Source organism: Morone saxatilis, unplaced genomic scaffold, assembly GCF_004916995.1.
Source record: "Morone saxatilis isolate NCDOM2014 unplaced genomic scaffold, NCSU_SB_2.0 Contig16, whole genome shotgun sequence".
In the NCBI taxonomy this organism is placed as follows: Eukaryota; Metazoa; Chordata; class Actinopteri; family Moronidae; genus Morone; species Morone saxatilis.
The window spans coordinates 10,424,092-10,437,307 of record NW_023339718.1 but is presented as its reverse complement, the minus strand read 5'-3'; the positions used below and the strand labels follow the sequence as shown (position 1 = coordinate 10,437,307).

The 13,216-nt window shown below is 39.3% G+C and overlaps 1 protein-coding gene across 1 annotated transcript in view; it reads left to right on the top strand.

The window, feature by feature from the left end:
* Positions 1 to 13,216, top strand: part of ntrk2a (neurotrophic tyrosine kinase, receptor, type 2a) — a gene marked incomplete in the record, with an annotated part of 99,306 nt that overhangs the window by 68,599 nt on the left and 17,491 nt on the right. The window contains 3 exon segments of the mRNA XM_035658227.1: positions 5,088 to 5,246; positions 7,732 to 7,848; positions 7,850 to 7,938. Of these exon segments, the coding sequence (XP_035514120.1) occupies positions 5,088 to 5,246; positions 7,732 to 7,848; positions 7,850 to 7,938 (365 nt within the window).

Below are 13,216 nucleotides of genomic sequence, written 5' to 3'. Positions count from 1 at the left end.
TACGCTAATGAAAACATACTTATATTGAATTTCTACCAGTAGAATAAATGTTACACTCTGGACCTTTAAATAAACGTAAATGCATTAGTTCTGTCAGCTAAGTTGCGAACATAATGGGTCGTTGTAGCAATGACATACCATCGTCAAAACCCTCCAGTATCAAAGAAAATGCTGCTCTGCACTAATACCTGTCGCTCAGGTGCCGTCCCACCATGTTACTGTGACAGTAAGCTGTATTTTTTCACCATTGTGTCAGTATGTATCCATAGTATCCATAACAGTGCCATTATGAAACAGGTAAACATAACATTACCCACTATCACTTGCACTGAGCATAACATGAATAAAAAAAGCAACACCCTTAGATACAGTGGGTCTCTAGCGACTCCATAAATGTTTGAAAAACAATGCTTTTTATCATTTATGACATTCTGATACCAGATTATTGTTAAAAACAAACGAGGAAGATCAGGTAGTGCTTAAATTAATGAAATTAATGAATTAGATAGGGTGTAATGCAGTCCTGGGTCAGGGTTAAACTGTAACTGCTGCAGAATTGTGTCAGTGGCGGTTGCTCCTAGCAACAGAACCCCCAACTGAAACCAACTGCTGCCGGCAGGTACACATTGTAGACCTTTGTGATTGCAGGAAAACTAAATTAACACATTGCAAATAATAACACAATAATGAAAATCTAATAATAATATATATATCTGATAATTTGGGCAGTAAATGAATGATTCTTGTCAATAGTTGCTTGCTCACAGATCTGACACAAGGCTGAATGTAACAATTGCACTTAAACTGCAACTGCTATGGAACTGTGCCAGTAGTGGTTGCTACTAGCAACAGAATGTTCAACTGGAACTACCTGCTGCCGCCAGGCTACTCATCTACATCATTCTTCAACACAATGTAAAATCTTTTTCTTTGATAATATACATATATTACCTACTACTACTCGAAATACCAGCTTAATATTTCATACGACTTTTATTAGTGCATCCATGAGAAATACAGCAGCTACTGTAAGAATTCATGTTGTTTTTCAAAATTAAAGTGCTTTCAAAATCTTTCATGACACATAAACGGCAGCATCAATAAAATAAACAACAGCATGTTGTGTAAACCATTTTACTGTATCTGAGCCGACCAGCTCACACAGACACACACATACACACACACATCGGCATTCTTGGAAAGAGTTTTTGTTTCCATAGAAACACAGAGGGCAATTAAGGTAGGGTTCCTGTGTAACAAAGAGAAGGCGGAGTTAGTCACATAAGCCCCTCCTTCACCCCATCCCATAATGCTTACTTTTTTATGCCTCTAGGAGGTCACTATAGAGATCCCGCTGCCCTCCTCTGCTTTATGTTTCCTCTCCTCTCTCTTTTTTGGGGGGCTTTCCTGGAACAGCAGTGGTCTAGATGAAATGATGCATATTTATAAGACAGAGGGGGAGGGAGACAGACAGGCGGCGAGGGAAGGTGAGAACGAGTGAGACAGACCGAAGGAGAGAGAGAGAGAAGGGAACAGTGAAGGAGACAAAGACTGACGACAAAGCTACTGACAACAAAGAGGAAACAGAGAAAGAGCTGACGGCAGAGAGAGATGCAACGTCTAATACTTCAGTGAGAATCCTTGAAAGTGTTCGCTCTGTAAACGTGACTTTCTTAATATTTGATGGCCCCAACCCGCCCAATGACAAGAAGATTAAATCTGAGGCTATCCCTTCCTGCTCCTTCATTTGTGTTCATTCCTCTGTTTTCTCTTTCAATTCAGCCTCGTTAGAAAATACTTGCCTGCCCTCCTCTCCCTCCTCCTCCTTAATCCTCACTCACTCTCTCTCTCAAAGCACAGCCCTCACATTCATTAATGAATAAATACTGTCAGAAAATATAGAATAGAATAAAAAATGTCCAAAATCACTATTGCTATTATTAATTTAATATTAATCGCTATTTATTTCAACCGTAGTGCACCGTCTGCCATTTTATCTCAACGAGTGTCAAATTTAAGCACCATATAGCGCCGTCATTATTACCACTATTACTAAAAAGTAGAGTCTGTGGCATTCTGCTAACAATCCCACAGTGCAATGCAACACAGTTTATAGTTGCTATGATTACAGTCATCTGCCATTTGATCACGCTGCGCTAGCTAGCCATGAATCCATCAATAAGTTTGTGTCTCTTGAAGTTCGAAGTAACTACTGTAGTTTAAAACTTGTGTACTAAATTAGGTTGCACCATTAAAACATAGGTAATGTCTAAGCTAGTAAAAAATGTGTCAATCTGTTGCTAGGGAACATTTGTGGTGTCAACAGGAAGTTTCTGTAGCATCATCAGCTAAGTTAGGGTTATAATAAGTGTAAAATACCTGATTGTGCTAACCTAGATGACGTTCCCAGTTTACTTCATTATTAAGTAGTATTTTGTGTGTCTGGTCCGATACATCAACCATAAACCATTATCTCGTTCTACTCTTCAGTCTAAACTGGTCAAATCATATTAGCGAGCTAAGCTAAACTAACCAACCAACCAACTCCAAGTCACTGGAGTGAACTGTCTATTATATGGACATTATATTTGCCTTTTTTGAACAGAGCATTATAATTCTGATATCCAAAGATAGAGGAAAATGTGCATGTTGTAATAAAAATACAGTTTTTTTCCCATTGCATTCTGTGTTATCATTCTCACGCTTATAATACAGCACCTCATTATGGCAGTGCCAATAAAGCATGTTCGAATTTGACAGTGAGAGAGCGAAAAAATGCAAATAAGAAACAGACAAACCAGCAGCAAGACGCTGCACTACGGGGAGAAAAAGCGAAAGGGTCTGGTTATGAAGAGCAACAGCTGCAGAGATGGAGGCAGATATGTTTCCCCAGGCATACCAGTGAACCTGATGGCTATCTATGTGACCGTGCGCATTTTATTACTCCATTAAATAACCCACTGACTAACAAAGAAACAGGCCAAGTGTGGGTACCAAGCCATTAATAACAGGCATAAACCTCAGAAAATGGATTGTGCTATCTGTGTGAAGCAATGGAGCGCAGATCGGTTGGTAGATTCATGTTCTTGGAGAAGTAAGGGGAGAAGAGGGGAGTGGCGCTATAAGGGGAGAACAACATCCGTACACAAGGGTTAGGTTTCATTCACTTTGGGTTACAAAAGTCAAGCACTGGCATATCTAACATTTCAAAGAAAACTTAACATAGTTTTTAACCAAATATAATACTGTAATTGTATATTAATGTGTGCTTGATGACTGAGAGGCTTGCTCACCTTTTGTCACTAGTGAAGCATAGGAGGTTTGTCACGCTCCAACCTGGTAGATTAGCCTGGTCTAAGTGTACAGTCACAGTCTGTGAGCGTCTCAGCAAAAGTGAAGTGTCAGTGTTCATGAACAGTAGAAACTGTGAATGAAAACAACAATCAAACAGGCTCCAAAGGCTCAGTTCAGATTAGAGCTTAATGAAATGACCAAATGTCTCTCAGAGTGCCTGTGAGTTCCTGTGTGAGTTTTCTGCTTTCTGAGGACTTACTCACTACCATTTGATTCAATCTGCTACAATTTGAGGTCTAATCAAATATTTTTTTTTATTAATTAAATCTCCCTCACATGGGACCAGAGCAGTGCACATACTGCAATACTTTATATTCTATCAGATATTTATTTATAATGCACGGATGCTAACATTTAGCTGACTCACACAAACTGGCTCATACATTTTTATAGCATACGTTTGACTGTTTACCTGATCCAACAACTTTTATTTATTTATTTTGATCAGTTGTCTGATCACAATCAATGTATTCTTCATATTTATCCTCAAAGTATGATCAGTGGCCAATTACTTAGTACAAGCTCAATAGCATGTACATACTGTTTCCCCTCTTTGTTTGAGGAAATGTAAAGCAATGCCAACCTTCAGTTCACTCATTTCTGAATATCAAATATATTTAATTGATCAATTCAGTTTTATTTGTATAGTTAGGCCAATTTCCATAACAGTAATCTCAGGACACTCTTCAATAGAGCAGGTCTAGAACCGTACTCCTTATAAAAAATTATTTACAGAGACCCAACAGTTTTTCCCGCCATGAGCAAGCACTTGGCAACAGCGGCAAGGAAAAACTTCCTTTTAAGAGGCAGAAAGAGGGGTTAGAGAGAGAGAGAGAGAGAGGGAGGGAGACAGACAAAGGTGCACAACAAATATGTGTCATATGTGCACAATGAAGATGAGAAATGTGAACAGTCTGACCCCATCATGACGTTATCGTATTTAAAGGGGTTGGCAAAGCTGTGGTTAGTAAAGGAAAGCCCCTGATGGAGTCTAGACACTGCTGGTGGTGGTGATGAAGGAGTGGACTTCTGATGAGCTCAACCTGGGCACTGGTTATGATGAACTGGAGGTGAAAGCAGTGGAGGAGGGTCGCAACGATTTTAAATGACAGCTGAAAGCAGCAGAGAGGAGAACAGATTTAAAGTTTAATGACAGCAACATGATTGGCTGGAGGTGATTGTGGCTTAGTCTGATTGGATTAACTGAAAGAGTAAACGCCCATAGCTGATTAGAAAGGAGAGTGACATAATTGTGAATGAATCAGGCTTAATGGGAAGGTTTTCCTGCTTGAACTCTCAGTAAAATTATAAACTGATCAGGAGTGAAGTGTGCTACAGTCACAAAGATTGCGCAATCTGCCGTACCATACCATCAAACCTTGCTTACTTAAATGGTTCAGGCAGCAGTTTTGAGGAGTGAAATATCTGCAGCGCTACTTTAAAATGTATTGGAATTTGTGAGTGAATCCTGGTAAGCCTGGTAAGAAAGAAAAAAGAAAAAAAGCTGCGTGACCATGATTTCAAACTGCATAATGTCGCATAATGAAATAGAAAAGAATAAAAGATAACAGAACATAGGTCTGTGAGAGGATTTGATCACATTGATGTGATACAGATGCTCTGTAAATCTGTCTTACGTTCTCTGTACACTATACTGACTTTATACTCTCTTCTTCCTCTGTGTGTGTGTGTGTGTGTGTGTGTGTGTGTGTGTGTGTGTGTTTTATTCAAAGGTCGGAGGTCACACTATGCTGCCAATCCGTTGGATGCCCCCTGAAAGCATCATGTACAGAAAGTTCACCACAGAGAGTGATGTTTGGAGTTTAGGAGTTGTTCTCTGGGAGATCTTCACCTATGGAAAACAACCTTGGTACCAGCTCTCCAATAACGAGGTACAGCGTAAAGCACTTATTCTATACATATTATTCCACTTATAAACACACCAGCATACACAAAATCAAACATAAGAGATGCCGTGAACAGGCATCCAACTTGTGAAGGTAATTGATTCATCACAATGTGTAAGCTGAACAAAAATAATTGAAGACAAAAGGACAAAGCAACTTTATGTAAATGTTACCACAAAGCTAAGTGATGGCAAACAAGATGTTGCAGCCTCGAGATATGAGAAATCAGCCCCTTCAGTTAGAAATAAAACTAAATATTTGATCCGTTATGTTTCTTATAGGTAGCCTATACATTGTGTGAATCCTTTGGCCTGAGTCATCTCATTATATAAAGCTAATGCAAATCGTTTAAAAACTAATTTTATCGTGTCTTGAATTAATTGTGAGGTACAACGCAGTGCTGGGGAGCTTGGAGCAAGCAGATGTGTCTTGTATTTCGAGTGGAAAATAACTGCTGTTTTCCTGTATGTTTTGTCATGAATCACACTTTTTATTGGTTCAGTTCACTTTTTACACCCAGCATACAGTGACACAGCCACTAAAATGAGGACTTCCACCCATAATTAACATACCTCATTTTATATTTTTGTCATTGTGTATATTTTGGATTTTGGATAGCTTTTAGTTTTGAACGAGAATTATTGCTATTTTTATGCTTTTATACTGCAACTTTATTGATATTTTATATTTACTCTCTTTATACACTGTACTAGGGCTGCAACCAACCATTACTTTCGTTATCAATTACTCTTAAAACTATTCTGATTTGATTAATTGATGAATTGTGGTGAAAAAATAAAATAAATAGACCAGACCTAAACCAAAGATATTCAATTTACAAAGATAAATGACTTGCTTGATAAATGACTTTAACAATTAATCATTTATCTAAACTGTTTCCATTGAAAAACAATCCTTAGCCTGTCGACATTTTTCGACATTTTTTTAAACCCACAGAATTTTATTTTAAAATCCAGTGGAGACCTGAAAGTTACCTTGGAGGAAATGTGTTTTGAGTGTTGCAGTCATTTTTAAAGATTTCCCTCAGTGTAAACATACATCAAATAGCTTCAGTGAAGAGATGGAACATATAGAGAATATATGTGATTCTGTCTTACATTGAAGATTGAATGAGATGATTTTAAAACAACAAAAGGGATTAATTTTATTTCAGCCGACTGACTTAATATTTCACTAAAAATCATTGATTATTTATAACTTTAATAATGTTCAGATACATCAGAAAATCCCTAAATTTCATCCACTGTATTAAATGTCTTTGGAGCATTTAAGTGAAGATAAAAAGGAAATGTTCTGTATCAGCAAAATACAACCAAGTAAACAAATAAATAAATAAGTAAACAATTGTCTGTTTCTTCTGAATAATTAATAACTCTTACAAATCCCCCAAATCAACTCGGGGTCTTGACCCAGATTCCGGAAAAGAAAACTGTATCGCAGCCCTTCAACCCTTTACCTTAGCCTCAACAACCTGATGACCTCCACTCTGGTTACAGCTTTCTAACCATGTCAGCAGCCCCCTTTTCTCCTGACTCACTCTGGTTACATCCAGAATTAACCTTTTGCCCCTTACGCGGTCTTTATTTCCCATTTACATCTATTAAATCTCTCTCCATTCGCAGTTCACTCACCTTCTGACCCAAATCTGAAGCTCAGATATCTCTTACACAGGAGAAAGCGTTTTGTTCCAAAATGAAATATTCATAATTTATCCGCTCTCACAAACTGATAACAATCACAGAATGAGGGGGAGTAAGTAGGTAACGGTTTGATTAGCAAAATTATGACATTCTTACTAACTGTATTCTTAATAATTCAGGGATATTGAATGATAATCATCAGGTATTATTATATCTTTTGAAATGGATATATGGCAATTTGGACGCCACAAATGTTTTTTTGGAGCTTAATAGAAGCCATTAATTTATATGCGTTCCACGTACACAGCAAGGTGTATTTAATGGTTGAGGAAATTAGAAAAAACCTAATTATATCACAGTATAGATATACTCCAAACCGCTGCCAGAGAATGAAATCTAAGGAGCTCTTTTCTGAATAAAGTAGTTTGGGTTTCTAAAAGTCTCCTCTCCTTGATCCACAAATCCTAAATCCTAAGGTAGATTTAAAGCTAAAGTCTGTATTTTTTTTTTTTAAATTAATATTAACATATAAGTCTTGAAGACTGCCAGAACACTACATTTCCTCGCTGCTATTGATAAATTGGACTGGATTTGTCTACTCCTTTATCATCTTACTTCATCATGCCAGTAAATAATTTATTCACTGTGACATTTTCACTGCAGTGAGGTGAGACAACTTCACCAAGCAGATGCTCTATCATCTTCACTGGAGTTTGAACATTTCAGTTTGAATTCTTGTTTGTTTTGTTACAGAGAGAGCCAAGACTATTGCTGATATTAAACTTGATGTCTGTCTTTCTCTTCTGCAGGTGATAGAGTGTATAACCCAGGGCAGGGTGCTGCAGCGCCCAAGGACCTGTCCTAAAGAAGTATATGACCTGATGCTGGGCTGCTGGCAGAGAGAAGCCAACATGAGACTCAACATCAAAGGAAATCCACTGCTCTGCTCCTCAACCCTTGGCCAAGGCCTCACCTGATATACCTGGGATATACTGGGCTGAGGAGGGACGGAGAAAGTTTTGGGATGTGTGTGTGTGTGTGGTGTGTGTGTGTGTGTGTGTGTGTGTGTGTGGTGGTGGGGATGGTTACTGTTATCTAAGTGTGGCATTTGAGGTTGCATAGATGTGTGTTTGTGTGTATGTGTGTGTGGGTGGACATGGTGACAGCTGTACAGGATGTGAAGCTATTATCAAACTCTTAAAGGCAATCAAAAAATTCCTCAACCCATCCCCAATCGCCTATTTCCTTCCTTCCTTCCTTCCTTCCTGCCAATTTCCTCTCCTTTGTGCAATTCTGCTCCTTCCCTCCTTCTTCCTTACCGGAGAGACATTTATGAAGAGTAATTCAACTTTGGAGGAAAAAAACGCTTCTCACTTCTTTTCAAATGCTTTAAACTGACTGGGGCTAAATTGATGAAACCTGATTAACAGGACTTTAAATTTAGTGACTCTCCTCCCGCTGCCCGTCGGACAACAGGACTCAATTGAACAGTCGGGAAATTTCAAGGAGGCGCAGCGCGGGGGGAGGGTTTCCGGAAGCTTCAATCCTTTGCGTGTAAATATGAGACTGTATGACGGTGAGAGGTTTCAGAGGAAATGGCTCTGTGCGATGTCGAGCCATAAAGACACTGTGTTTCCCCCCTCTCGCCCTGTCCGTTTGTCTGTCCGTCTGTCTTTCTGTCTGAGTATTAATGTCAGCATTCATCCAACAGGCCTGTGGAAAAGACTACACAGGTCATGATTAACACACTGGTACACATACGGTAGATTGACTGTAACAGAAAATGGAGGAAAAGTAAACACAATCTGGTTTTCTGCCTGTCAGATGGCAAAAGATTATTTCTGGTTGGCTAATTTTGCTGATATAAAAAAAACACAAACAATACAGTGCCTGCTGAAGCTGAACTGAACTGCTGTGGTGAACAAATAATTCAGGAAGACGGCTGAGGTATTGTTGATGATATACTGTAATTGTGAATGCCAAATACTAGAAATGTAAAAAAAGCTTGATCTATCTGGCACAATATCTCATCATGCAACAGACTGATATACACTATTATGAGGATATATGCACTCATATCTGCATACTGCATTTTACCACTGCTTTCTGTTACATATTTACTTTGTTGAGGCCTGGACTGCACTTTCATACAGCAACATCGTAATATGATGACTACAAAGTGACAGATGCTTCACGCGTGATGTCAAGCGCTCGTGTCGGAGGTCAATTGATTAATTTGTCCGCAGCTGTCCGACAATCGAGAGGTTTTGGTGTTGAGGGGGGAGGGAGGGCGTAAAGGTTGCTAAGGGAGGCTGGGCTTTGAGTGGTCTGATCACGGTCAAATGTGAGGGCGGTGGCGCTGTAGAAGGTGTGGTTCATTTGGTCAACCCATATTAAATCATCGAGGCTCTCAGCACTCAGACATCCTTGAAAACCACATCTGTGCTAGAGGGGACGACAACACACACACACACACACACACTGTATACCTTATCCCGTCATCCCACAATCTCTACACACACACAGACACACACACACTGAAAGACACTCAAAACGGGCCGAAAGGAAATTGAATTGTGCATGTTTTATTATTTGAGCGGTGCAGTGCTTTAGCCAGGCCCCGTCCACTGTAATGGTGTAATGTATATTTCATTACAGCCTAATGGGCTCCATTAGCACAGTCTCCTCACAGACATTCAAGACTTATTGTTTTATGGCTGAGAAGAAAGGATGGAGGGATGGAGAGGTGAAGGAGAAGAAAACAGAGAGAGGGGCCTGCAATGAGGAGCAGTGGAGAGGAGAAATAAGAGGAGAGGTAATAATGCATATTGGGAAGAAATGGAGAGGAAGGGAGAGAGTTCAGAACGGAAGCAATGGGGTAGAAAGGAGGAAACGATGGGAGTGAAAAGGTACGAACGGGTCATGTAGAGACAGATGAAGGAGAAAGAGAAGATAGCGGAGTGAAAAAAAGGGGGGAAAGAGAGGAGGTGTGAATGTCCTCAGGGAGCAAGTGAGAGCGAGCATCCATCATAACTGCGGCCTGCAGATGTTGTATAAGCCACAACTTCAAACTTCATGCTCCCATCACATTCCTACAGCTGGCCTCAACCACACACCCCACACTCATTTTACTGGCAATCCACCGACAGCTTACACTGAGAATAAACTCAATAATGTACCACACATCCCCATTATTGAGAACCACTTCACTCACTTACAGTACAGCTCACATATCTGCTCAAAAGGCTTACAGACACACTGTATATACATCAGCTCACATGCATGCAAAGAAACACATTTAATGTTTATTTTGGCATTTACTGGAGCAGATTTTACTCTTTACAGACATATTAAAAGTCATAATCACTGCGGTTTCACTAACTCATTTTAATTAGATGTAAAACATCAATCTGGAAATATAAGTCTTATTTGTTTATTAACAACAGCACTTGATGGTATTGATGTTTGTGAACTTGAAAATGTTGATTTTATTGATTTATAGTATTATTATTTATAAATTAATAAGCATTTTGTACATTTCTTTCTATATCTAAGGTTGCCTTTTGCAACAACAAACTGAAATTGATGACTCTGGTTTAACTGATTATGTTTTAGCAAATGTGTAAAGATAGTCTTGAGCGTTTATGTATTTTTATGTCAGGCTCCCTCTTAACAGCTACCTAGCCTGTACTCATGTACAGGGTACTCTACAACAGGGATGGATATTTCACCAGTCTGCCACATTTGTAGATTTAGTTTGACATATTGCAAAATTATTTTCACCTGTCAGAGCATGAATGCGAGGGTTAATGGCTGCAGCATTGACAAGGCAGGCTAACAAGGTCCTCAAAAATCCATCCCTGCTGTATAGACAAGTAGAGTTTGCACTGAGTGAGCACACTCAAAACTTGCCACACAATAACTCTGCGATAATAGGGGGAAGGGTGTGTGAGGGCCTGTGTGTCAGAATAAAAGGTGAGAAACAAACACAGAGCATATAAATGCGTCTGATGTTAAAAGAGCAGAATAGGTCGAAAGCGACATCCCAGCTGGCTGCACTGTGTGTGTACGTACCTGCTGTGTTTCCTTTTCTTTTTTTTTTTTAATAATGAATTGTGTCAAGTTGGACAGCGGTGATGTTTTGACAGATAAGAAGAGGCTGTGGTGTGTAATGATGAAGACTCGTCAGCACAACGCAGGAGCGTTCTGTGAAACTTTAACTGAAGCTGAAGATCGTCTGTCTTTGCATCGACGCCTCAGATCAAAGATATTGGTCAAACAAAGGAGAAAAAAAGGAGGAAAAACAACTGCTGTATGAATGGACACCTCAGAAAAGGAGGGACTGACAATCACAGACTTCTCTTTCTCTCTCTTCTTCAAGTGACCTACTGTAAAATAGACTATTCAACCAACTTTCCTCTTCTATGCTGCCTATACTGTACGTGATAGTCTTAAACTTTGGTCTCTAAAAGTGCTACTTTTTCTTTTTTTTGTAAAATGAAATAACAGCGAGAGGAATGAACAAAAATACATATGTACAAATGTGAATAAGCTGCTGAAAGAAATAAGCGTCACAAACTACTGTGTCCGAGACTGTGTCAGTGTCTAGATTGTACTATTTTCTTCTTTTGTCTTAGAAGTGGAGGGCAGAGAAATTGGTAGCTACATTGGACTCACAAATACACAAAATGACATACAGCATCCGCTGGGATGCAGAGCAGTGTTTGCTCATTCTCCCGGTGGTGTGTGTGTATGTGTGTGTGTGTGTGTGTGTTTGTATGTGTGTGTGTGGAGAAGGCTGATTGATGCCGGAGTGAGTCAGAAGGGATTCAGACTCTAGCCAAATCCTAGTTCAAATGCAATGAGATTCAACAGAGGAATCAGGAATTGATTTGTTGTCGCTGTTCACCAATCCATGATAAATGACTTTACCCAGTCGTGTTGGACTGAGGTTGGTATTATGGCAGCTAAGATTTATGGAATCACTCAATTGCTTTATTTATGTCTCCAAAATCAGCCTTCTTCTTGACACAACTTACTAAAGCCTGGGTTTCACAGAAGTGTATAAGCAATATTAATGGATATTTTCTTTTGCCTATCGCCTCACTATAATATAAATACCAGGCTGAGTTTGGGCTAAACCATGTGACTCAGTGAGCCGAAGCATATTCCACATACAGATACACATCACGACTTTGAGTGTGTTATGATCCATATCACATTTAATCCCCTCTCTATCACAACCCCTCATATCTCAGTCTAAGCTAATAGAGCTGAAATATTATAAAGGTCATCTTTAAGATTACCTTTGTGCTTGGATGCTTCTGGAGCCCATACACCCTGAAGAATGTAATACCACAAAAACTGCTTCTCTGAGAAAAAAAATGAAAAAATGAAACTGTGATTTGCTATATGCAGTATTTCTGTTTTTCAGTATGAGTTTCTTTGGGTTCTGTGCTGTTTGTCTCTGTGTTTAGAGGGTTTTGCTGCTGCCTTCGTGGCAGAAAAAAAGAAGGATTTTGGATGTTTTGTGGATGCTTGAATTGTGAAAGGCTTAAAAATAGGAGCGAAGGACAAAACGCTGTACGGTTTCTGTATGGAAGAGATGTTAAAATGTTATTTGTATGCCTAAAAATGCTCTTCAGTATGTAAGAAACATCTGTATTGCGAAGCACACAAGGTAATTAAAAGCTGGAAATGCTCTGATTGATGCAGCTAATGTCTGTCTTTGCAAGCAGGTTGTTATCCGGTAAAGCAAAAGTGCTCCGCTGGTGAACACACACAGACACACACACACACACACACACACACACACACACACAAACACACACCAGAAGGAACTTGTACAGTCATACAGTTGCGTGGTGAAAACGATCATAGTGAGTCATGATGGTATGATGATATGATTTCTCTCTGAACGTGGACCAGTCTGTCGTGATACAATGTAATTAATAAAAAGTGTTATGTCACATCAAAGCTCCTGCAAGTGAATGTACTGAAAAGTTAAGTCTATGTGAGTGTGTGTGTGTGTGTTAGAGAGGGAGAGAGATGCACCCAGCAAACAGAGGGGGGAATGAAAAAGAAAGCAAGGGGCTTTATAGGAAAAATAAGAAGTACTCAGGCATGCTCAGAGTGGTGTGAGAGAAACAGAAAAATATGCTAAATTGAATTCAGTGATAGAGCTGGAGTGGTGCTACATCCCTCCCATTAATCCCAATATAAATCCAGTGTCTCTTAAAGAAAAAAAAACACTAGCTTGGTTTGCAGATTAGGAGAAAGCTGAGGGCTTTTGCG